Below are 27337 nucleotides of genomic sequence, written 5' to 3' on the forward strand. Positions count from 1 at the left end.
AGCTTGCTTAATTAGTAGCTGTAAAATGTAGTGGCTAGTAATAATTTCCTAAAGGCAACGTAACCTTATAGTCATCTTGCATGACTGTAAGCTGTTCACAAGTAATGAATAAATGTATATCTGTCTATGTAACTAATTTATACCAACCTATCTATGTATCTATTTCTATTTATCTATAATTTGATGAGTTCAACAATTAGATGATAATCAGATTCATTCCATTTCAGGGACGAATCTAGATCATTATTATATAGGAGGCAACACAATTGTATCAAGGAGTTTGGTTAGGTATGCACCCCTCATCTAAACACTCAATTAAAGTCATATATCATATTTTTATAATATTTTATTTTAAAATAAATTCAAATGTTAGGAGAGTGCCGTAACCAACTAAACTTCAAAGTAGCTAAGAATTTACCTAAATAAGAGCAAAAAAGAATCATCATAACTAACTTCAATTTAAACGATCGAATCCAAAATTTCACCCTCCCCTCTTAATATATAGCAGGCTGACAAGTTGGCCGGCCTATAAAAAAAACTAATTTTTTATGCATTTTCTTGTCAATTTTGATGTTCTAAAAAAAAAGTATGTTAGTGTTATCTAAAAAAAATGAACTGGCAGCAAATATATTTGTGTTAAAGGTAAGCTTATAAGACAAATTTAGATCATGAAGGATTATTTTTATTTTTATTTTTAGAAAATCAAGAAGGATTATTGTTGCGCTTGATGACATGTCATCTTACGTTATTCTTAACATATTTTTCAGTCTTTTTTATTCAGTTTTGATCCAAGATATAGAGGAGTTTTAACTGCATATGGTTTTTGGGACATTTTGTAATGTTTTCATTTTAAGTAATGTAATTCTAGTTTTCCCGAAATATAGCAATTCTAGGGTGTTTTTGATATAATTCAATAAGAAATCATGTGAATCACCAAAGCAAAGCATCTTGAAAACATAAGATGATTTGGGAAGACAATGAATGAAGATTCAAGAGACCTTTGAAGAAATTACAAGAATGATAAATTCTGTTCCAAGTACCAAAACAAGTTATATGGAAGAAAACACCCAAATGACGAAGAAATACGCGATTACGAGCGAGAAAATCCACTGATGCGCCCTGTGGGCATGTGCCATGATGCGCCCCAAATATTTTTTCAAGCACCCCGGGCAAGCTGAAAATGCACCTAGGTGCATAAGGTGTGTAACAAGCGCGCCTCAGGCATGCTGAATTCAGGAAAATAACTGCTTTTCGCTACTTTTAAGTGGAAAATCCTAGTTTTTAGGCTCAAACCAATGAGAAAATCAAGCCTATAAATACAACTCATTTGATTCATATTTTTCATTTAGAACGAAGCATATGTTTTATTTCTTTTGTAATTTGTGTTTAGTTACCATGAGTAACTAAACCCTATTAGGGTAGTGTTTTAAGATGAACTCTATTTTATTTGTTGGATCTATTTAATTTAAGTCTTTTTATTTAGTTATTTTATGAATCATGTTTAATTTTATTATGCAAATTCTTAATGATAATACCTGAAGTGAGGCAGTCCTGAGATAACGATAATTAGGGAAGTGACATACCTAATGTTTGGTGAAAATCTACCCAAATTAGGAAATAAATAAGATAACAGTGTTAACCACCCGAATTAGGTAAAGTGTAATAACAAGGGTATAGATGAACCTAGGAACTAGTATAGTTACATCCTTGATAAGGTAGATGAGATAAGGCTCCCGTTTGTAGAACTACTGAGAGGGAGAATATGTTGATGTACTTCTAAGATTTATAAATGAGGGAACCTTTATGACCATTGAGAATTTAGGAACTCTAATTTAGGTCTATGCTTCAATTACCTCTGAGAGAGTAAGGACCCCACTTAAAACTCCGTACGAAGGTGCATTGTGCCTTTGGGATTGACGACCTTATGCCTTTGATGCACGTATAACCTTAAGTGTAATGGTTGCAACTCGACAACTGGAGGGGAATAAAACCTCACGAACTCATCACTTAAATAGAAGACATTTAACCAATCCTTGAATAATACTTAACTATTATTAAATTCCATCAAATGAAATTGAGGGATCCTAACCGCCGCTAACATTCTACAATTAATAAAAAATTACTTCTAAACTCTCACTCATAGCAAACAGATCAAACTGCAACACCCCCCCCCCCCCCCCCCCCCCCTATCTTTTATTTTGCTGTTTATTTATTGTTTTACGTTCTTAAATACATAACACGAATTGCCTAGTTGGACGGTCTGACTCATTGCACAAAAGAAATAAAGCATAGCAAGTTGATGAGTTGGTTGGACGGTCTGCTTCGTACCTGCCCGCTTCGTTTTCCAGTAAAGTGGGGTGGACCAACTAGAGATGACGAATTCCAAACTACGAGTTGGCCCATCAAATATAGCGGGTTAAACAAGTAAGCTCGACGGATTGGACCCGTTTTACAACCTCTAAAAATGACTATATGAGTGCGGCAAAAGAGTCCCTATATATGGTAATCGGTAAAAAAGGTTTGTAACATAAGAAAATGGTAAGCATGGCTAGGGAGGGGCATGCATGGGTATACTGACCCCTCCCTCCCTTAAGTTAGCATTGTATTTTAATTTATACTTATATAATGTAGTTAATTATTTCATTTTGGTTTTGGTTAATATTGAAATATTTTCAGAATATTTCCTAAAAAAAAAAAATTGTCTCACAAGTTAATATCTTTCATTTTATATTTATTGTAATTGTAAATACACCGCATCAAGTAAATTTGATATGTTTATTTTTTCTATCATTCATTTTTTTTTTGACGATTTTTTCTATCATTCATAGTTTCTCTAATGTGTGAAATAAGTGAGTCGTTTTTTGTTAGAGAGTGACCAACCCCCCCCCCCCCCCCCCCCCCCCCCCGGCTTTATTTGCGAGTTTGGAGGGGAGGAGAAGGGTGGAAGATATGAGGGAAAATGGAGAAATCTTTTCAAAAATTTAAAAGAGTACATTTTTAGAGAATGATAAATTAATGCATATGATTACTATATTTTTTATTTTAAAAATATTATAACAACATAGATTAGATTTGAAGAATTCATATAAACCCCCCAAAATCCTCCTTCAATATAATTTTTGAGTTGCCCCAAATGAAAAGAGTTTTGTATTATGAAGAAAAGTTAACCCCCCAAAACTCTCCCCTCTCATTTTCCTCTATTTCTTCCACTTGATCATTCCCTTTTTTTCCAAGTCCTCCCCTCCCTTCCCCTCCAAACTCACAAACGAAGCCTTAATAATTTCCAAGATCCGTCAAGTATAGTGATATCTCTACATTGTCAACAATGATGCATCTATACTATATATAAAGAAAGTAAGATGTTTTAGGCTGACTTTTCTCCTTCCAATTATACTCTCAAATAAATTTGACTATATGAATGCTAATTTATTGGTGTCATTCAAAAAGATAAGAATTTATATTATATTTGTTATATTTTTTTTGAAAGATATTATATTGTTCGTATCATTGAAAAAGATAAGTATAGTTTGTTACAATATAAAAGTGAAAAATATCTATACCTTTCTTCAAAAAAATGAATATCTATACTTATAGTTTTAATCAAATCAAAATAAATTTAATCAAAATTTCATAAAAGTTAATGTTCATATTTTTTTGAACGAAACTATTGTTCGTAATTTATACGCATTAGCACTATAATTAGATGGGACAGATGAACACGAAATGTCCTCTTGAAGGCTAGTACTTATAATGTTTTACACTGTATGAGTATATAGTGTTGTGATATCTCTACATTGTTAAAGTTGGATTCGATTTTTTTTTTTTTGGTTCAATAGCCTAGTGGCTAGATCACACACTTTTAAAGTGTGGAGAAGTGGGGAATCCGGGGTTCGAACCCCGGCCCCTGCAAACATTGTCCCTGGTAGCTACCAACCGAGCTACACTTACGGGACAAGTTGGATTCGAATTAACATACAATAAATTGTTAAACTCATATTAAATTAGTTATAAATAAATACAAATAGATACATAGATGGGTTGGTACAAATTAGTTATATTGACGGATAGACATTTATTTATTAGTAATGAACAACTTACATTCACATGATAATTCTAAGGCAATGAAACTAAAATACTTTAAATATGGAGACGTATTCGATACAGATACGTATCGAATACTGATAGTGATATTATACAGATACTTGTGGATATATACTTAAGAAGTATTGGAATTAATTTTATTAATTTTCAAAAATTATTTTATAATCGGATACTTATAGTATACTTTACGGACATACACAAATATTTATAAGATACTTCTTGAATATGTATCCTAGAAAGAAGAAGGTAAAAAAATGTGAGACAGTTCTGAAAGTTATATAATGAGAAAGGGGACTCGGTCACTCAACATAATCAAAATTTGTTTTGAATTCTTGTAATAATGCTTTTATTGATATTCTGTTGTAAGTATGAAAATAGATTATAATGATTTACACAACTATGTTGTGTTTTGTCAAAAAAAAAAAACTATGTTGTGTTTTGATCACAAGTATTATCATAATTTATCCTAATGAAGAATAAATCAATACATATTTCTTTTAAGTATTTATATGCAAGTTTTATTATAAAAAGTTTGTCAATATATCTAAACCGTATCACATTTTGAATTTTAAAATTTTTGCATATCTATATCATATCGTATCTGCGCTCGTACTCCGTATCAGGACTTCATAGCTCTAAGTTTAGTTGCTTTAAAGAAATTATTACTAGTTTGTATATTTTACCGCTAATGCAACCTAAAGCTCAATGTATATTTCATCTCATTAACACTATAAATGGCAAACCAACCCCGTTATATTCTCTTATCCCAAATTGAATGTTAAAAGATGGGGATCATTCACATTATTCTTTTCTATTTTTCTCTTCTCTCATCGTATACCTCCCAAACTGCAACTTCTTCTGTCAATGATTTCTGTGTGGCAGACTTACAGCTTCCAAACACTCCTTCAGGCTATCCATGCAAGTCAGAAACAAATGTAACAGCAGATGATTTTGTGTTCTCTGGCTTTGTACCTGGAAACACAATAGACCCTTTTAATGTTAGATTAACCACTGCATTTGTCACCAGTTTACCTGGTCTTAATGGACTTGGTATATCTGCTGGAAGAGGAGATTTTGGTATAAATGGAACTGTACCAATGCTCACTCATCCTGATGCAACTGAATTAGTTATCGTGGTTAAAGGCCAATTGACTGCTGGATTTATTACACCAACAAAAGTTTATTTGAAAACTGTTAAACCTGGTGATATTGTAGTTTTTCCAGAAGGGCTTTTGCATTTTGTAGTTAATACTGGTGTTGGAAATGCTATTGCTTTTGCTTTTTTCAGTAGCTCAAACCCTAAAACGGAAATACTTGATTATCTATTATTTGGCAACGATTTATCAACTTCAATAATTGCAAACACAACTTTACTTGATGTTTCACAAATTATGAAGCTTAAGGCTCAGTTTAGTGGCAGTGGCTAAGATTTCTTATGAATCCACTTCTATGTTTGTTCCAAATTTAGTTATGTCAGCAATAAACTTATGTATGTGTTTCGTTTTTGTGTTTTTATGTCAATTTTCATCTTTTAATAAAGCAAGAGAGTATAGTATAGTTCCTAATTTTTATATTGTATATATCAGCGGTTTTTATTTTTATGAACAATTTGCATGTCATCAAGACTTGATATTTAACCAGGATGCACTGAAAGAAATGGTTGCCGTGCTAATGGCACAAAGTTTTCATCTTTATTTAGCTTGACTAATCTCCGTTAGAAAACATGTTGAAAATACCAGGATAGTCTACATGCAAGAGTTAGGAATCAAACCCCTAACCACTTGTTTAAGAGGCTTAAATCCTTTACCACTTATCCTAATTCATTGCCGATGGCACGAAGCAATTTTATTTAAAGGAACTCCTGCTTGCATCTATAGGAATATTGATCCTCTGTATGTCATGGTTTTCAAACTTGAGTTTCTACGTTAACTCATTTTGTCTAGGTGGAATTATCTCATATTAAAATGATATTATAATTAATTTTTGTAGGGAAATATTAGAATTATTACATACATGATATATATATATATATATAATAATCAGAGAGGGGGTCGAAATTGTGTTGATTTTTTCTAAAAATATTTATTTAAGTTGTTAAACAAAATAAAGCAAGCAAGATAATCAAAGAGAGATAAAGAGGAAAAAAACAAGCAATTATCCTGATTCACCCTAAAATATGAGGTTATCTAATCCCCCTGCACTTCCAATAAATTTTTCACTAATCACGCAAAATTACAATTACTTAGACACACAAGTCTAATATTTCCTTGCCTCACACTTGAGGACTTCTACAACCCGAGTTTACAAATAAATTTGGTTGTGTTTACACTTTTGTACTAAGAGAGTGGTAAACTAACTTAAAGCTCAATTGACTTTTGACACTTACGAAATTCTATGATCGAAAGTTTGTAAGAATTTTTCTAAATGTTTGTGCACTATATAATTTGACAGAGTTTTGACACTTGTAAAATTTCGTGAAGTCTCTTAAGTTCTTCAAACGCTAGATCCTTAAATAGGAGAGAATAATCGAGTTGTTGTTTGAAGAAGTGACAGCGGATTAATCTTCCTTGAGAAGTTTTGATTAGGATTGAAAGCATTTCCCCTAATGGATAATTTTGTTGTATAGTACCAGAGGGGTCCTTAGCTTTTTTTTTTTTTTTGGAATGAGCATGGTGCATTCTCTTTGACTTTTGAAACCTTGTTTTCTTCTGCACGTAGTAAGAAGAAAACAAATTGTATGATCATAACTTGAAAGTGACGTTCCATTAGAAGAAGAAATTGGTTAGAGTCTTTTAGAGTATTGACTTGCTGATGTAACACCCACTTTGATAGTGTCTAGAATAATCAAAAGTGCGTTAAAACTGATATTGGATACATTAATTTTTACAATACAACATTGTCATCAAGACAAAAGTTCAACAACTACAACAACCGAAGTCTTATGATACATTATTCCACATAGAGATTTGTCGTACAAGTCTACATATACAACCATTGCTACTACATCTATAATTATACATATGCATCAACTACTTTAACACCAAGATGAAGTCCTTGCAAGCATAATCAATCCAGAGCCTTTTCTTTACCTTTACCACGTGAAACCTGAGAACCTGAACAAATAAGGAGAGGGATGAGACATAATGCCTCAGTGAGTTCTATCTAACCCTAGCTAGTGATAACCTCGGGGGTACACCTATGGTTACCACGTGTCTACAATACAACCTGACGGTTGATTATACGTGTGTGGTCATGCTTGCATAGACGGTAGTGCATGCTAGTCCCGTCTAGAATTTCATCAAAACTTGTTATAGGCTTAATATCTCTAAATGTAACATCGCGGTTAAGGGAAAAGTCTAAGACCGCTATACCAAGATACACTCTAAGTATCGAGGTCTATACATATGTCACATTACTAAGTCGGATGATTAGGGGAAAACCTAAGATCGTCACCGACAAAACTATCCTTAACTATTCTAGTCATAAGCTTGAACGTATCTAACGTCGTTTCATAACCAAAAATAATTAAGTTAGGAGTTAGCGTTGAACAATAACAATATCTGAATTCGTTTTACGGAAAGCCCCGGGGTGGAGTAAACCCGAGCGCAAACCCTATCTAACCGATGGAAACCTATCTAAGGTAAACCAACGGAACTCCTTAAGTGATGTGTGGGTCCCTTACGGCTAATCCCGTTTCACCTAATGGAAACCTCTTGAAACCAACCTAGTGTGATCACAAGAGACACGACACTCATATGTTCTTAAAACATTCTTAGTGAAAAGATATCTAATCGTATCACATACCATCATACATCGTCTCTATGATGTTATTCTATTCTCGACAAACTATGCCGAGTCTCTATGTTTCTTCCCTTAATAAAAATATTACTTTCCCCTTCACATTCAAGCGAATCTCTCATAAGTCGTTCTTGATGATTATGTTATGATTGCCATGATTTTTAATTCGAGAATCGTTACGTGTTATGTGCATTGCCTAGATGTCGTTTTGGGGTTATAAAGTTGTAAAACGATGAAAGAAAAGCTTCGGAACGCACCACCGACCCTAAAATGGGCCAACAGGCCAAAAGCACATTGGCAAGGTCAGAGGCCTGCGCTATTAGCGCACCTGGGGCGTGGCCTGCCTGAAGAATTTCGCTATTAGCGAAATTTTCGCTAATAGCGTGGTTCTTCGGGTCTGTGGTACCAAATCTGCAATTTTTGACCCCAAAACACATCTTAATGGTTCCTGCAATGCATCAAAACATCCAGTAACATACAAAAGCAATAAATAACATATTCCATGACAATTTTAACGAATAATCATCATGAATTAGCTTTAGAGTACCATAAGCACAACTAGCAAAAACTGGCACAATTCATAGCTCACACACTAAGAAAGCTCAAACCAAAGGAAGGTTTTCTATCTAAGAACTCACCTTGCCCAAAAGAAATAAGGTTCAAGTGTTTCAAAGCTCAACCAAAACCCTAGATAGATAAGGATCAAAGAGGAAACTTGCTTCAAGGATCCTTAGTTGTTTTCCATCAAAGACTACTCATTCCTTTCCAAGATGCTTGCCTCAAGGAATTTAACACAAAAAGTGTTTGGTTTGGGAGAAGATTGGGGCCGAATTTTTAGAGAGAGAAGAGAGAAATGTTGGTGCCAACCCTAGAGAGAGAAAGCTCAAGAGAAAATGAATATTTTGGGACCTTTTGTCCTTAAATACCCCTAAAGCTCAAATTCCAAATTCGCCCCTGAACTCATACGCGCGCATTCTATCGTTAACTGATATTGTTCACAACATAAATGAACGGGGTATTACAGCTGACGTGTCCATCAGAATGTGCTTCCATGAGATCATGTTTCCATCAGTTTCTTTACATCTGAGTCTTCAAGCTTGATGCATCTTCTGATCAGAGCTTTGACTTTACTTTTTACCTTTCTTCAGATCATAGTGTAAGTCTTTAGAGCTTCTCTTGAGTATGAAATGTGTTCTTTTGTGTTCATAGCTTGGTGTTTCAGAACCTATAACTTATTTTGAAGTCTGAATTTAATTCCCTATAACTTATTTTGAAGTATGAATTTAATTCTATATATTGTTATCATCGAAACCTTAAAAACATTGTTCTAAAACCCACTTTGATTCAATAAAAGACACATGAAATTAACGTCTAAGACTCTTGTTAGCTCCACTAACAGAAAATTCCTATTGTTCTGAACCATGATTAGAAGTTTCAAAGAACCTGTGGATCAAAACAACATAAAAATCTGCAAGGAACTTCTTGCATGATACTTTCTAAATAGTCTCGTCATAAACCCTTCGTTGTTGTTCATATAAATCTCTTGTATAATCATACTGGATACATATAACCTTTTTTTTTTACTTCCTTTAACCTAGTTTCCTCTTCTTTAGACAAATGTCTCCTGGAAACTAAACCATACCAGTTTGGATCTCCGAGGTCTCCTTTGGTGAGCAGGGTAACCCTAGAGAGCAATGTAGAAGAAACAAGTTTTTTTTATTGCTATATCTTTTTTTTTTTGTCAATTAGCCTAGCGGTTAGAGAAATTCACCTTAAAGATGAATAATTGAGGTTTAATCTAGCGGAGATACTGGCCCGTCTATACGCATTTTCCTTTTGTATTTTTTTGAGTGTGTGAGTACGAATGTATATATATTGCAAAAATATTTACTCTTAGTTTAAGTCAATTTATGTGTTTTTAATTTAAATTTAAAATTATTATTAGTTATTAAATGATGATTTGTGGTAGAAAGATATTTAGCTAAAAAATAGTTAATTTTCTTTTTTTTAGGGTAGTTAAATTTTTAGATCTCTTATAATTTTAGCGTAGATTTAATATAAATTTAAATTCGAAAAAAATCAGTTTCTAAAGGTAGTTTCGTCCAAAAAAGTTCCAACAAAGAAATAGTTAACCAAATAGTTAACTTTGAAGTTGATTTTAGATAAAATATAGATTTAAGAATCTCTTCATGCTAGAGAAAGTCAACTTTAATTTGCTGCTTTGTCTAGGGGATTAGGCATCCATTTTAACCAGGACCGTGAACTGAAATTTTTTGGCCTAGTAATAATGTGCCATACAATCAATCACTTGGGCATTGCGACATTTATACTGTGTTTGGCTGGAGTGAAATTGAGAAGAGAGAAATTGAAGAGAGAGAAGTTGGAGAGAAAGACCATACTTCTCCTGTTTGGTATGAGGAGAACTTGGAAAGAGAGACTAAAAAAAGGTGGGACCTACACCTTTTTCTTTTCTCGGCTAGCATGCGAAGAAAGAAGGAAGAAATGGAACAATATTCTAATCTTCCAGTTTTGCCCTTACACTATTACAAAACCTTTCTCCTTCCCATGTTACATGTTACAAAGATTAATTATGGAACTAGAAGATTAATTTTTAACTGATTAATATACACCTGCTTCATTCTTTTTGTGAGTTCACTTTCCATTTCAAGATAGAATAATTTAAAAGATAGTATAACTTCAAAAAAAGATAGTATAATTTAAAATCATTTTACAATTTATTTGACTGGTTTTAATAAATGTTAAATAAAAAAACTCTACCGTAACATAAAAAAAAAAGATAAATCATGACAAATAAAAAAACTTTCGTATACTTTACTTTTATAAAAATATTTTACTAATATAAACAACATAATTGTGTATAATTTTCTTCACAAAAATTGTATACTATTAATAAAAATATTAAGTTGTTAGCACAAGGATGTTTTTGTCTTTTTATAAATTAAACAAACTTCTCTCTCTCTCTCTCTCCTATTTCTCTTCTCTTTCTTTTGTACCAAACAATACATTAAATCTACTCTATTTCTCATCTCTTTCTCTCTTCTCATACTCTTTCTCACCTCTTTCTCTCTTCTCAATTTCTTCTCGCAACCAAACACACCCAGGGTATGTTTGATAAGCTAAAAAATTAAGGATATGATAAGACAACTTCAGTTGTAAAATGTTTAAAAATTTGTCCTTCACTAAATCAAAGTACAATTTTTTGTGTTGTCCACCAAAAATCATATAAGCCAAAAATTATTCAATACCATCAAATTTGGTCATGTGTTGTTTTATCGTGTATTGTACTCTTCTATTCAGTACTTACTGTTTGGTAGATCAAACACACCCTTAGTAGCATACATCCGTTGTCGACGGTCATAAATAGCCATCATGCATGTATTAAATATATTTGACTTTTATATTTGTTGGTAGAGATGTCAAAGTGGGCTGCCAAATTCGACCAAAGTTTTAGATTTCTTTTGAAAGTTGCTTCTTCATAGGCTTCCTAGCCACCGGAATTTCTTTAGTTGTCGGGTTATCTTTGATTTGAGTGGCTTCTCGTGTGTGTTTTATAAGGTTACAGTGGATTACGTTAGGTGGTCACTTTTTGTCATCTGTGATTTTGCTTCCAAGGTGTGGTATAGTGTTTGTAGGTGGTTAGGTTGAGAATCGGTTTTTTCTTTGGATTTGGCAGAGTTTTTCACGGTTTTTGGGTCTCTAAGCGACAAGTCTAAGGTTAGGTTAGGTTTGACTTTGGTCTAACATTTTGTTTTGTAGTCCATAGAGAAGGTTCATAATAACCTTATATTTTTTCGGGAAGGCAATGGATGTTGATAAATTGGTTGATAGGATTATTTACTCAAATCTCACATCAATGAAATTTAGATTCGCGGAGCAATCGGTAACTCCAAATCTCACATCAAAGAAATTTAGATTCGTGGAGAAAGTATCAATGACAACCAATAACCGAAATAACTACAAGCAACAACAACATATCTAGATATAATCTAGCAACCAAGTGTAAAGCAAATCTGCAATCGAACCAAAGAATAAACAACATAAAGAGAATAAAGAAAAGAGAACCACACCAAAGCAAATCCACTATCAATGAGCTCTTTTCAAAGAGATACAAAAGGGTTACAATAAATTAGCTTCAACAAGCTCTCCAAGAACAAACCTAGTTTCTACCCTTTTCCCAATCTCTTCCCATGAACAAGACACTTAATAATTTTCACTCTCCCAATGTGTTTCCCAAATGTTTCCCAACTCTAGAATCTAACCCCCAAAGGAGAACCAACCCTTAGTCTTTGATTTCTTAAGGATTCTTCTTTGTTGGTCTTCCGATACTCACCTAAGTTGCTCACAAAGACTCTCCTTCGATGTGTTTCCCAACCCCATGAATCTCTCCCCAAAAGGCAACAACCTTTTCCCAAGAGCCCCTTCTTTTGGTTCTCCAAGATTCACATCTTGAAGTTTTGAACCTCATCAAAAGACCTTCAACCTTTAGTATCTAAATACCATAAAAGTTTCCTCCTTTGTTTTTCATGAGATTCACCAAACAAACAGGTCAATGAGTGATTAAATAATGTTTCAGATACTATCAAAATCGTGCCCTAATTTTCCAGTTTGTACACAGTACAACTGAACGTTATCCAAATTCGTGGCCCGATTTTTGTCGAATCAAAACATCAATTTCTGAACCACAAAATCGTGCCACGATTTCTCTAAATCGTGTCACGATTTTGCTGAAACACAAACATCAAATTTTGAGTGAAAATGAAATGTTATAAATAAATAGATATAAATGCATAGATAGGTTGATACAAGTTAGTTATATAGACATATAGACAATTATTTATTACTTATGAACAACTTACATTCATGCAAGATGATTCTAAGATTATGAAGTCTGGACACCACATGAAGTTGTATCCTTATCTAATACGCATTAGATATCGATATTCTATGAATACCTATGGATATGTATCTAAGAAGTATTAAAATTATTTTTTTAATTTTTAAAATTAGTTTATTGTATATTAATAAGATACTTCAAGAGGGCACACATATATTTATAAGATATTTCTTGAATACATATCCGGAAAAGATAAGGTCAAAAAAGGTGAAGACAGTTGTGAAAATTATGATGATGAGGGAGAAGGCAAAAGTTATGGTGCATAAGCCATTTACTTATGCACCATGCATAAATACTTCACAACCATCAGATTTCATCATGTTGGATCTCAATCAAACCAACCCAATCCAATGGATATCACGCTCATTCCATAATTTCCCTCCACTCTCAACTCCTCACCGGAGCAATCTTCGTCAAACCTCTCCGACCACCGTCAAACTTCTATCACCACTCGCGGGAGAAGTTTCTGAAATCGCGTAATCGAACGATTCGGAGTAGTGACCACGATGGCTGATTCAGACAATGAATCCGGAGGAGCACCGAACGCCGTGAACAGCGAGTTATCACCATGGGAACAAGACTGATTCCTACTGATTGCAAATGTGAGCAGAATAATGAAAAAAGCTTTACCGGCGAACGCGAAGATCTCGAAAGATGCTAAGGAAACGGTGCAGGAATGTGATTTCCGGCGGTTTTGTTTTCAATTGCACCCTGCTGGATCAAAGAAATCCATTAAGTACATCTAATGGTTTTGGAGTACAACTGTTGGAAACCATTAAGTACATCTAATGGTTTTCCACAGCAAAATGGTTTTGGCATTCCGGTACGATAATGACGGTGATGATGATGAACGACGGTGTTGATGATGAGATTGAAGATTTCAGTGGTGATGATGATGAACGACGGTGATGATTCAGTTTGTTTTCGCGTTTGGGGGTGTAGGAAGCAATTATGTTGGGATTTATGCACGGTGCATAAGGATTTCCTTATGCACCATAACCACTCCCGAAGGAGAAGAGACTCGATCACTCCACATAAATCAAAAATTGGTTTGAATTCTTTTATATTCTTTTATTGATATCCCGACATATGCATGAAAATATATTATCATGTTTTACGCAAAAACTCTACATTGTATTTTGATCACGGGTATTATTATAATTTATACTAATGAAGAATAATCAATACATATTGCTTTCAAGTATTTTGTATGTGTATAAGTTTTCTTATAAAAAATTTGTTAACATATCTTAACTGTATCGTATTCTGGATTTTAAAAATTTCTCATATCTCTATTAGCGGCAAAGCCAAACTAATTTTCACGCGGGGTCAAATGCAAAGAATTTCTTTAGGGAAAGAAAATTAACTTTTTTTAAACTTTATATGTTAAATTTAAGGGTTCAATATGTTTAATCTCTATAAAAATAGGCTTCAAGAAATAAAATATATTTTTAATTGAATAACTGTTTAATAGATGAACAATTTATTTTTCAACGTAAACAAATAAGCTATTTATATTAAACTATCGTCCATTTTATTTGTCTATTGAGAATTTTTATTGCCTAAAAATGTTTTCTCTATAGTTAATCTTGAGGTTGAAATGTAAAAATAAGACAAATAAGTTTATTAATCAAGTAATAACTTTTTAATCCTTTCATTTATGCTAATTTTTTTGCAAGTAAACTTATTTGAGGTAGCTTAAATATATTTAGCGTAGCTAATTATAATAATATAAAATATTTTGGATAGCCAAAGCTACAACATCACTCCAAAATCATTCGCCCTTGATCTCTATCATATCGCATCCACACTTTCTAAGGAGGGTGTATGTGATTGAAATTTCCAAGGATTTTAAAAGATTTTTTTAGCTTAAAAAAGTCTTGTGATATTCAATCAAGACTTTTATAAAACATAAATAAATCTTGTGGTATTCAATTAAGAAAATCAAGACTTTTTTTTTCAATGTAACAAAAATCGTTGGTATTCAATTAGGATTTCTCACAACTTTTAAAATGTCCTTTGGTATTCAAAAATTTATAGATTTTAATGGATTCTTTTATGAAGTGGATTTTGTGAGACTTTTTGATTAAATTTGTGAACACGTTACTTATTCAACAATCTCACAAAAATATGTGAGATTTTGTGAGACTCTCACAATTTTATTTTCGTGCTGTCTAACGAGATTCCATTTTCACATTAGTTTTCAGGTGCATAGAGTAAGGTCGTTTGTTATTTTGTTATGGGAGTTTCTAACTTCCGATCTATATATAGTTAGAACTACCTTCACTGGAATTATGTTAGTGGACTGTGAGGCTTCCTATAATTTCATTCTTGTAATTTTTTTAGTTATTTGTTCAATTTATCAGTTCTACTTCAAACTATTTTTATAAGATGACTCCTTGTATAGAACCATTTTTAATATGTAATAAATCTTGTCATTCTTAAAAAAAAGTAATATTTGTCTTCAAAGTCTTATTTTTTTTTTAGGGATTGTCTTCAAAGTCTATTATATGTTAGAAATGAATATAATAGTGTAATACAGGGTGTTGGAAAAATAAAATAAAATAAAAAATCACGCAAGTATCAATGAAAAACACAATTAACTTCTTGATATAAATCCTTCGAAATTTTAATAGTCTTTTAAAATCATTTAAATTCTTATGATATAAATCCCTTGAAATCCAAATTACAAATCTTGATAATCTTTTAAAATCTTAAAAATCATTCAAATCTTCCATAGTCTTTTAAAATCCTAATCCAATACCTAAGTCTAGTTGCTTTAAAAAATTATTACTAGTTACTATATTTTACCGCTAATTCAACCCAATGTTCAATGTATCTTTCATTCACATTAATACTATAAATGGCAAACCTATACCATTATATTCTCTTATCCCTAATCGAATTTTAAAAGATGAGGATGATACACATCATTCTTTTCTATTTTGCTCTTCTCTCATCATATACCTCTTATGCTACTTCTGTCAATGATTTCTGTGTGGCAGATTTCCAGCTTCCAAACACTCCTTCAGGCTATCCATGCAAGTCAGAAACAAATGTAATAGCAGATGATTTTGTGTTCTCTGGCTTTGTACCTGGAAGCACAATATTAGACCCTTTTAATGTTACAACAACCAGTGCTTTTGTCACTAGTTTACCAGGTCTTAATGGACTTGGTATCTCTGCAGCAAGGGGAGACTTTGGCATAAATGGAACTGTTCCAATGCACTTTCATCCTGATGCTAACGAATTGCTTATCGTAGTTGAAGGCCAATTAACAGCTGGATTTATAACACCAACAAAAGTTTATTTGAAAACTTTTAAACCTGGTGATATTTTAGTTATTCCAAAAGGACTTTTGCATTTTGGAGTTAACACTGGTGTTGGAAATACTATTGCTTATGCTTTTTTCAGTAGCTCAAACCCTAAAACGGAGATACTTGATTATCTATTATTTGGCAACGATTTATCAACTTCAATAATTGCAAACACAACTTTACTTGATGTGTCACAAATTATGAAGCTTAAGACTCAGTTTGGTGGCAGTGGTTAAGATTGCTTATGGATCCACTTCTATGTTTGTTCCAAATTAAGTTATGTCAGCAATGAACTTATGTATGTGTTTCGTTTTTGTGTTTTCATGTCAATTTTCATTTTTTAATAAAGCAAGAGAGTATAGTATGGTTCCTAATTGTTATATTGTATCAACGGTTTTTATTTTTACGAACAATTTGCATGTCATCAAGACTCGATAATTAACAGCAGGATATGGCTGCCATGTTAATAGCTTAAGGGTGTGTTTGGATGGATGGTTTAGGAGGAGAAGGGAGGAGAGGGTTCACTTTTCATTTTTAAATTACGGACGCTATGAAATGTCTTTTAAAAAGTTAACATATTGATATGATAAACGATAATATAATACTTCAATCACACTTGATTTATTTTAGAAAAACATGCTATATAGTCCGTAGTTTAAAAAAGAAAACTAAACCCTCCCCTCCCTTCCCCTCCTAAACCCTCAATCCAAACACACCTAAAGTTTTCATCTTTATTTAGCTGTGATTAATTTCTGTTAGAAAACATGTCGGAAATACAAGGATGATCCATGCGCAAGAGTTTGGAGTCAAACCCCTCGACATTTGTTTAAGAGGCTTATATCCTTTACCACTTATCCTAATTCATTGTTGATAGCACGAAGCAATTTTATTTAAAGAAACTCCTGCTTGTATCTATAGGAATATTGATCCCCTATATGTCAAGGTTGTCAAACTTGAGTTTTTCCTTCAACTCATTTTGTCTAGGTGGAATTATATTATATTAAAATGATCTTAGAATTATTTTTTGTAGGGAAATATTAGAATTACTACATCAAAAATGCTAGATACAGCGAACATGATTTCGTGAAAGCCTTCCAGAATGAGTTGGCAGCTTATTGTCCCTTTGATGTTATACAATTGTTTGACTGATCACTGCATAAAAAAAATATAATAAACGCAACCCCGTTTTTTCCGGCCATTACCCATTTTGATTGGCTAAATACTGTTTCGAGAGCATTTCGTGGTAATATTTGTCTAGATATATTGCACTTCTCTTATTTAAGTTGTTAAAAAAAATGAAGCAAGCAAGATAATCTGCGAGAGAGAAAGAGGAAAAAAACAAGCAATTATCCTCGTTCATAAAAAATCGTATAAGCCAAAAATTATTCAACATGTGTTGTTTTATCGTGTGTTGTACTGTTATGTTCAACACCATCAAATTTTGGCATATCAAATACACCCTTAGTAGCATACATCCATTGTTGACGGTCCTAAATAGCCATCATGCATGTATTAAATATATTTGACTTTTATATTTGTTGGTAGAGATGTCAAAGTGGGCCACCAAATTCGACCAAAGTTTTAGACTTTTTTTGAAAGTTGCTTCTTCATAGGGTTCCTAGCCACCATAATCTCTTTAGTTGTAGGGTTATCTTTTTATTTGAGTGGCTTCTGGTGTGTGTTTTATGGGTCCAATGGATTACGTTAGGTGGTCACGTTTCGTCATCTTTGATTTCACTTCCAAGGTGTGGTATAGGGTTTGGAGCTGGTTAGGTAGAGAATCGGTTTTTTCTTTGGATTTGGCAGAGTTTTTCACGGTTTTTGGGTCTCTAAGCGACAAGTCTAAGGTTAAGTTAGGTTTGACTTTGGTCTAACATTCATATAGAATGTTTGTGATGACCTTGTCTTTTTTGGGAAGGCAATGGATGTTGAGAAATTGGTTATAGGATTATTTACCCATATCTCACATCAATGAAATTGAGATTCGTGGAGCAAGTATCAATGACAACCAATAACCAAAATAACTACAAGCAGCAACAACATATCTAGATAAAATCTAGTAACCAGATGTAAAGCAAATTGGCAATCGAACCAAAGAATAAACAACGAAAAGAGAATAGAGAAAAGAGAACAACACCAAAGAGTTGTTTACATAGTTCGGTCCAACAATGACCTACTCTAGGGGAGAGATTGATTCCTTCAATCCATTATCAATGAGTTCTTTACAAAGAGATACAAAAGGGTTACAATAAATTAGCTTCAACAAGCTCTCCATGAACAAACCCAATTTCTAGCTTTTTCCCAATCCTTTTTCATGAACAAGACACTTAATGATTTTCACTCTCCCAATATGTTTCCAAATTGTTTCCAACTCTAGAATCTAACCCGCAAAAGAGAATCAACCCTTAGCTTTTGATTTCATTAGGATCTTCTCTTTTGGTCTCCCAAGACTCACCCAAGTTGCTCACAAAGACTCTCCTTTTATGTGTTTCCTAACCCCGTGAATTTCTCCCCAAAAGGCACCAACCCTTTCCCAAGAGCCTCATCTTTTGGTTCTCCAAGATTCACATCTTGAAGCTTTGAACCTCACCTAAAGACCCTCAACCTTTAGTATCTAAATACCATAAAAGTTCTCTCCTATGGTTCTCATGAGATTCACCAAGCTTACACAACAAACGGGTCAAGGAGTGATTAAATAGTGTTTCAGATCCTGTCAAAATCGTGCCCTGATATTCCAGTTCGTTCATAGTACAACTGAACGTTATCCAAAACCATGGCCCGATTTTTGTCGAACCAAAACTTCAATTTCTGAACCAAAATTGTGCCATGATTTCTTCAAATCGTGCCACGATTTTGCTGAAACACAAACAACAAATTTTTTGTCAAACTGAACAGTTATAAATAAATAGAAATAAATGCATAGATAGGTTGGTAGAAGTTAGTTATATAGACATATAGACATTTATTTATTACTTATGAACAACTTAAATACATGCAAGATGATTCTAAGATTATGAAGTCAGGATACTTTAAACATGAAGTTGTATCCTTATCGAATACGCATTAGATATCGATATTCTACAAATACCCATGGATATGTATGTAAGAAGTATTAAGATTAATTTTTTAATTTTTTAAATTATTTTATCGTATATTTATAGGATACTTCATTGGGACACACATATATTTATAAGATATTTCTTGAATACATATCCCAAAAAGATAAGGTCAAAAAAGGTAAATACTATTGTGACAATTATGATAACGAGAGAGAAGGGACTCGATCACTCGACATAAATCAAAATTTATTTTGAATTTTTTTTAAATTCTTTTATTGATATCCCGACATATGTATGAAACTAGATTATTATGATTTACGCAAAAACTATACATTGTGTTTTGATCACATATATTGTTATAATTTATACTAATGAAGAACAATACATATTCCTTTCAAGTATTTTATATGTGTTTGTAATAGAAAATTTGTTAACATATCTTAGCCGTATAGTATTCTGAATTTTGAAAATTTCTCGTATCTCTATCAGCGGCAAACCTAGACTAATTTTCACGAGGGGGTCAAATGCAAAGAATTTTTTTAGGCAAAGACAATTAAATTTTTTAAACTTTATGTATTAAATTTAAGGGTCAATATGTTTAATCTTTATAAAAGTAGGCTTCAAGGAATAAAATATATTTTTAATTGAATAATTGTTTAATAGACTACTCCCTCCGTCCCGGAATATCTGACCCATTTACTAAAAAAAAGTGTCCCAAAATAATTGATCCATTTCAATTTTCAATACAACTTTCATCATTCCCAATACAATATAACTCTAATTTATACTATTTTCATCATTCTCAATTCAATATATTCCACTTTCCCCTTTATTTATACATTTTTCTTAATCTGTGTGAAAAACCAAACTGACTCAGATATTTCGGGACGGAGGGAGTAACAATTTATTTTTCAACGTAAATAGATAAGCTATTTACATTAAACTATCATCCATTTTATTTGACTATTGATAATTTTTATAGCTAAAAATGTTTTCTCTTTAGTTATTGTAGAGACTGAAATGTAAAAATAAGACAAATAAGTTTATTAATCAAGTAATCACTTTTAAATCTTTTCATTTATGCTATTTTTTTTTTTTTGCAAATAAACTTGTTTGAGGTAGCTAAAAATATATTTAGGATAGATAATTAAAATAATATAATAATTCTTTATAAAAATAATAATATAATAAGCCAAAGCTACCACATCACTCCAAAATCATCAGAAGTGCTCTATAGCACGAGACGAAAGGCCACGACAGTAAATGGTGGAAATCATGCGCAGGACAGCAAAACATGGGGGGAGAGAAATGAATTAGTTAATGGAAAGATAAAAATCCAAGGGCAGCAATTCATTCGTATGTTGTCGTTCATGGTTTGCTCTCGTACAATAAAGCTTTTTTCCAAAATCATTCGCCCTTGATCTCTATCGTATCGCATCCGTGTTGGATTTTATGAATAACTTTAATTACGTTGATATATAAAATATAATATCAATTATTATTAATTGTTAATGCACTTGGTTAAATAAATATAATGAATATTTGTATTGGGCTTAATTGTGAATGACCCGTGATGGGTTGGGCCATTCTTTATGTTAGCCTGTTGAGAGGTCTCTACCCTCATCTGGTGGATATATATAACCTAACTATCCCATTAGGTCAGTTATCACTGAGCCGTTATTCCATCAGCAAGAGGGCAGTTACAACTTCTCTATCAACCGTTCAAGAAAAATCAATGGATCCAACAATGACAGGTACATGTTTATATGCTTTATCGATAATTTTCTATTCATTCAATATGCCATGTTTTGTGTCTATAACTGTTTAAAACACCGTAAATTTCATCAATTGGTATCAGAGCTTCAATTAAACACATCATATGGTTATTGTTTTGAATAGAACTATTGGATGAATATTATTAATTTCATCGTACTATTCTTTTGATATATGTTGGATTCATGTGTTTCCAATTTATTAATATTCATGAGTATACACTTCTGTTCCTTGATAGTACTGTTATTTTTTATTTTGGTTGGATAATTCATGAAACCATGTTTTCACAAATATTAATTTATACTATCGCTAAACCCTCCCTGTTTGTGATTGATTTCCAAATTCATCGATTTCATAAAATTGATTTCCAAAAACGGTTCTTTTCAAATATTTGTGATTGACAATAACAAATATTAATTCATGAAAAACGGTTCTTTTCATCGATGCAAAAATTGATTTCCAAATTTAATGAAAACCTAATTTTTATTTGTAATTTGGTTTGACGTTTTCATGAAATTGATTTTGGAAAACTGTTTGTTATTGTCTCGCCATTAAAACCCTGTAAAGATCGCTATTTTTCGATGGCTAAAACGGTAGATTCAACCGGGTACGATTACGGGTCGTTTTGACCCGTTTATGTGTATCCGGGTGAAGAAGATGATTTAAAAAAAAAAAAAACAATTTTTTTTTAACACGTGATTGTTTTCTTCCGTAATACTCGCACGCCGTACGCGTATGTGACGGATTCACACGAACCTTATTATTATTTTTTTTTATTTAATATTTTTTTTTACGGGAATGTGTATGTCACTTATTTGGCCCAATATTTTATCAGTTTTATGTTTTGTTTTATTGCTTAAGCTAATTTTGGGACATTAAATTGCATAATTGATAATTATTTGGTAGCAATTTATTTATTCATAGTAATAGTAATTACGTCCTATCGATGTATTATTGTTAATATGAATTTCGTATAAGTTGTTTGTTTGTGTAGTTGTATTCTCACCCATCGTGAGACCAACTATGTGAATTTTGTTTTTGATTGTAGAATCAATTTATTAACGAAGTTAATTATTTACATTAGTAGTAATTACATCCTATCGGTGTATTATTATTGATGTAAATTTTGTTTATTAGTAGTTATGATCTATATTATATTAATAATAATTCCATCCTATCGATGTATTATTATTAGTGTAATTATTGTGGTACAATATCTTGTTTATTTTATGCTTATTATATTCAAATATCCTATCGATATTGAAATATTTTGTGCTATAAGCTTTGGTTATTATTGTACTTTGTGATATAAGATCATAATGATGTAGAGTCTTTCACTAGGATAATTTTGACTGCATATTTGTGGAATCATTTTTTGTATAATTTTTGATGATTCCTTATTGTTCAATGACAGTCTCTTTTCCTAGCTCTGTGAAAACTCTTAATGGGACTAACTATGAGGACTGGAAAGATTCTCTGGATCTTTACTTAGTTATTAATAACTTTGACTTATCTTTAAGAACTGATAAGCCTGCTGCCCTTACCAATGCATCTACTGATACCCAGAAAGCCTTTTATGAAAAGTGGGAAACCTCTAATAGGGTGTGTCTTAAGGTCATAACTTATACCATGTAGAAGTCCATTAGGCAAAGCATTCCAGAAAGTGACAATGCTAAAGATTATCTGAAGTCCATAAGTGAAAAGTTCACCCGCTTTGACAAAGCCAAGAAAAGTGAGTATTTATCATTGTTTGACAAGACAAAGTATGATGGTACAAGCGGTGTGCGAGAGCATATTATGAAACTGATGCACTACTACAATAAGCTGAAGGATCTCAAGGTCGAGATTGGTGAAAGCACTTTGATCTGGAGGGTCCTTGAATCTCTGCCTCCACAGTTTGACATTATGAGGACCTCTTATAATACCCAGAAAGCTGAATGGACTATAGATGAGATGATTGCTATAGTAGTTCAAGAGGAGGATTCTCTCAAGAAGAGTAAATCTCATAGTGTTAACCTTGCTGCTTCCACCTCAGGCACAAAGGATGTCAAGAACAATTACCACAAAGGAAAGTATCATCATGATGACAAGAAAAAGGGGAAAGCAATGCATCACTTGGAGTCTAAGAAGAAACCTTTTAAGTCAATCTTCTTTAAAGGAGAATGCAAGTATTGCAAGAAGTTTGGGCATAAGATGGTTGATTGTCTTATTTTGAAAAAGAAAAATGAGAAGCAAGGTACACCCCTAATTCTAGCTTGCTTTGAATCTAATGTAGTAGATGTTCCTTCCAATACTTGGTGGTTAGATTCAGGTGAAACTATTCACGTTATGAATTCTTTGCAGGGGTTCACAAGGCTGAGGAAACCAAGTGATGCTGAGGCAAAGGTCATAGTGGGAGATGGAGCTGGAGTACCCGTAGTAGAAATAGGAGTTGTTTCTTTGCTTTTACCTTCTGGACACAATTTAATTTTGAAAGATGCTGTTTATGTACCTTCTATGAGAAGGAATTTAATTTCTGTATCGGCATTGGATAAATGTGGTTACACTTTTGCTTTTGGTAATGGAAAACTTGATGTTCGTTTTAATTCCAATATTGTTGATTCTGGAATTTTATGTGATGGATTATATTTGCTAAATGTCGATAAAATGTGTGTTAATTCTATTGTTGGGACTAAGCGTAATAGGAGGGATGAGAGTTCTTCGATGTTGTGGCATAGACGTTTAGGACACATTTCTAGGCCTCGTATTGAAAGACTAATTAAGGATGGGATTCTCCCTAATCTTGACTTCTCTGATTTTGATACTTGTGTTGATTGCGTAAAAGGGAAATTCACCGCCAAGACTAGGAATAAGAAAGCAAATAGATGTGATGATGTGTTGCAGTTGATTCACACGGACATGTGTGGTCCCATTACACCTACTTCTATGGGTGGATACAGATATTTTATCACTTTCATAGACGACTTCTCTAGATTTGGGTGGATAGATCTTTTGCAAGATAAGTCTAGTTCTTTGAGTGCATTCAAATCTTTCAAAGCTGCTGTCGAATTGAAAACTGGAAAAAAGGTTAAATGTGTGAAGTCTGACAGAGGAGGAGAATAGTATGGTAGATATGACGAGACTGGAAGAAATCCAGGACCATTTGCTAGATTTTTAGATGAATGTGGGATTGAAGCTCAATACACTATGCCAGGCACTCCTCAACAAAATGGAGTTGCAGAGAGACGTAACCGCACACTTATGGACATGGTAAGGTGCATGCTTAGCCATTCTTCATTGCCTGATTTTCTTTGGGGAGATGCCTTAAGGACTGCTGTCTATATTCTTAATCAAGTTCCTAGCAAGTCTGTGCTGAAAACTCCTTATGAGCTTTTGATGGGTAAGAAGCCAAGTTTAAAACATTTTCATGTGTGGGGTTGTAAAGCAGAAGTTAGACCTTATAATCCTGAACAAAAGAAACTTGATCTGAAGACTATTAGTGGTTTCTTTATTGGTTATAGTGTGGGTTCCAGAGGTTGCAGATTTTATTGTCCTTCTCATTCTACACGAGTTATTGAATCTGACTGAGCATTTTTCTTTGAGGATAACTTGGATAGTGGGGTCTCTATGCCACGACCAGTTACTCATGAAGAAGATCGTTCTTTTCTTCCCACACCAGTCTTTTCTCTTCCTATAGATAACGTGGTTCCAATTACTCAAGGAGATGTTATACCACCACTGCAGGTTGAAAACCATAATGATATTCCAGAGCCTATTGATGTTGATGAACCGGGTGATTTAGCTGAAGTAGTTCCATTGAGACGATCTCAGAGAGTACGTAAGTCTCCAATATCAGATGATTTTGTTGTATATCTTCAAGAGCACGAGTTTGATCTTCATGATGATGATGATCCTACTACTTTTAATGAAGCAATCTCTTGCTCTCATGCATCTGATTGGTTAAAGGCCATGCATGATGAATTATCTTCTATGTCTCACAATGATGTTTGGGATCTAACAGAGTTACCAGTTGGTTGCAAGGCTGTTGGATGCAAATGGGTCTTCAAAACCAAACGTCATCCAGATGGTAACATTGAAAGATACAAAGCCAGATTAGTAGCAAAAGGCTACAGTCAAAGAGAAGGGATTGATTATAAAGACACTTTCTCACCTGTCTCCACCAAGGATGCTTTTCGAGTTGTTATGGCTTTGGTTGCACATTTTAATTTGGAACTTCACCAGATGGACGTGAAGACTGCCTTCTTAAATGGAGATCTTGTTGAAGATGTTTACATGGTTCAACCTGAAGGTTTTGTTGAAGCGGGAAAAGAAAACTTAGTGTGTAGACTAAAGAAATCCATTTACGGATTAAAACAGGCTTCTAGGCAATGGTATTTGAAGTTTGACCAAGTTGTCACTTCTTTTGGTTTTAATGAAAACGCCTCAGATCAGTGCATTTATTTAAAGACTAGTGGGAGCAATTTTATTATTCGTGTGCTATACGTCGACGATATTCTTCTTGCTAGCAGTTGCATTAACCTTTTGAATGAGACAAGATTAATGTTGAGTAGCCACTTTGATATGAAGGACCTTGGTGATGCTTCAGTTGTTTTAGGCATCCAGATTTTTCGTGATAGGTCACGTGGTATTCTTGGATTGTCTCAGAAAGGATATATTGAAAAAATCCTTAAGCGGTTTAATATGCATTCTTGCTCCCCATGCACTACGCCTGTTCAAAAAGGTGATAAGCTCTCTAATTCTCTATGTCCTTAAAATGATAAAGAAATTGTTGAAATGGAAAAAGTCCCATATGCTTCCGCTGTTGGTAGCTTAATGTATGCTCAAGTTTGTACTCGTCCCGATATTGCTTTTGCAGTTAATGCTTTAGGGAGATACTTGAGCAACCCAGGTTTGGGTCATTGGAAAGCCGTTAAGAAGGTCTTGCGATATTTGCAGGGAACCAAAGATTATATGTTGACCTATAAGAAGTCTGATCAACTCGAGGTCATTGGTTATTCTGACTCTGATTTTGCAGGTTGCCCTGACGACCGAAAGTCTACTTCCGGCTTAATTTTTATGATGGCTGGAGGAGCCATTTCTTGGAAGAGTGTTAAACAAACTCTTACAGCTACCTCTACCATGGAGGCAGAGTATGTCGCTTGCTATGAAGCTACTTGTCAAGCTATGTGGTTAAAGAATTTGATATCCCGTTTCAAAGTTGTTGAAAGCATATCTAGGCCACTTGTGATATATTGCGATAATACTGCTGCTGTGCATTTCTCTCAAAACACTAAGAGCTCTTCTCAGTCAAAGCATTTTGACATTAAATATTTATTTGTGAGAGAGAAAATTCTTGAATTTCAGACTCGAATTGAACATCTTGCTACAGAGAACATGTTAGCAGATCCACTAACCAAGGGCTTAACTGTTGGAGCTTTTCAAAGGCATGTGACTCATATGGGTTTAGTTAAGTCTTTTGATATTCTGGATTAGTGGGAGTCTGATTGTTATATTTTGATATAACTTTTATGAGATATTTCTGAAATGACGTCACTTAATAAACATATCTCTTTTGTAGCATCTTTTATGCTTGGACCATTAAGGATTACATATTTCTTATTGTTGTGTTAATCCATATTCATTATTGTTATGTGGAATGTAGGTATTTAACATGTATGATTTGTTTTCCCTATCGGATTCAATTTCTGCATTGTGAAATCTTGCATTCTTAAGTTGTTTTGTGACTAGTGCTGATATAAAATAGTTGATATACTCGTTTTATAATTTTATATATTAATGATTAATTAAAGTCATCCAAGTGGGGGAATTGTTGGATTTTATGAATAACTTTAATTACGTTGATATATAAAATATAATATCAATTATTATTAATTGTTAATGCACTTGGTTAAATAAATATAATGAATATTTGTATTGGGCTTAATTGTGAATGACCTGTGATGGGTTGGGCCATTCTTTATGTTAGCCTGTTGAGAGGTCTCTACCCTCATCTGGTGGATATATATAACCTGACTATCCCATTAGGTCAGTTATCACTGAGCCGTTATTCCATCAGCAAGAGGGCAGTTACAACTTCTCTATCAACCGTTCAAGAAAAATCAATGGATCCAACAATGACAGGTACATGTTTATATGCTTTATCGATAATTTTCTATTCATTCAATATGCCATGTTTTGTGTCTATAACTGTTTAAAACACCGTAAATTTCATCAATCCGCACTCTCTAAGTTTAGTTGCTTTAAGAAAATTATTAATAGTTACTATATTTTACCGCTAATTCAACCCAAGGTTCAATGTATCTTTCATTCTCATTAACACTATAAATGGCAAACCTATCCCGTTATATTCTCTTATCCCAAATGAAATTTAAAGG

The 27337-nt window shown here is 33.2% G+C and overlaps 2 protein-coding genes and 1 pseudogene across 2 annotated transcripts; all 3 read left to right on the plus strand.

Moving 5' to 3' along the window:
- Positions 1-4884: 4884 nt before the first annotated feature.
- LOC146897231 (auxin-binding protein ABP19b-like) lies at positions 4885-5614 on the plus strand. The gene has a single exon (XM_085732242.1). It carries the CDS (start codon positions 4887-4889, stop codon positions 5526-5528), a length of 642 nt encoding a protein of 213 aa, XP_085588368.1. The 5' UTR covers positions 4885-4886; the 3' UTR covers positions 5529-5614.
- Positions 5615-15727: 10113 nt separating this feature from the next.
- Positions 15728-16453, plus strand: LOC146897232 (auxin-binding protein ABP19b-like). The gene has a single exon (XM_085732243.1). It carries the CDS (start codon positions 15729-15731, stop codon positions 16365-16367), a length of 639 nt encoding a protein of 212 aa, XP_085588369.1. The 5' UTR covers position 15728; the 3' UTR covers positions 16368-16453.
- Positions 16454-25736: 9283 nt separating this feature from the next.
- Positions 25737-26435, plus strand: LOC146897233 (secreted RxLR effector protein 161 pseudogene; annotated as a pseudogene).
- Positions 26436-27337: the final 902 nt, after the last annotated feature.

Source organism: Medicago sativa, chromosome 8 (genome assembly GCF_051527215.1).
Source record: "Medicago sativa cultivar Bolivia chromosome 8, Bolivia_mono, whole genome shotgun sequence".
Lineage (NCBI taxonomy): Eukaryota > Viridiplantae > Streptophyta > Magnoliopsida > Fabales > Fabaceae > Medicago > Medicago sativa.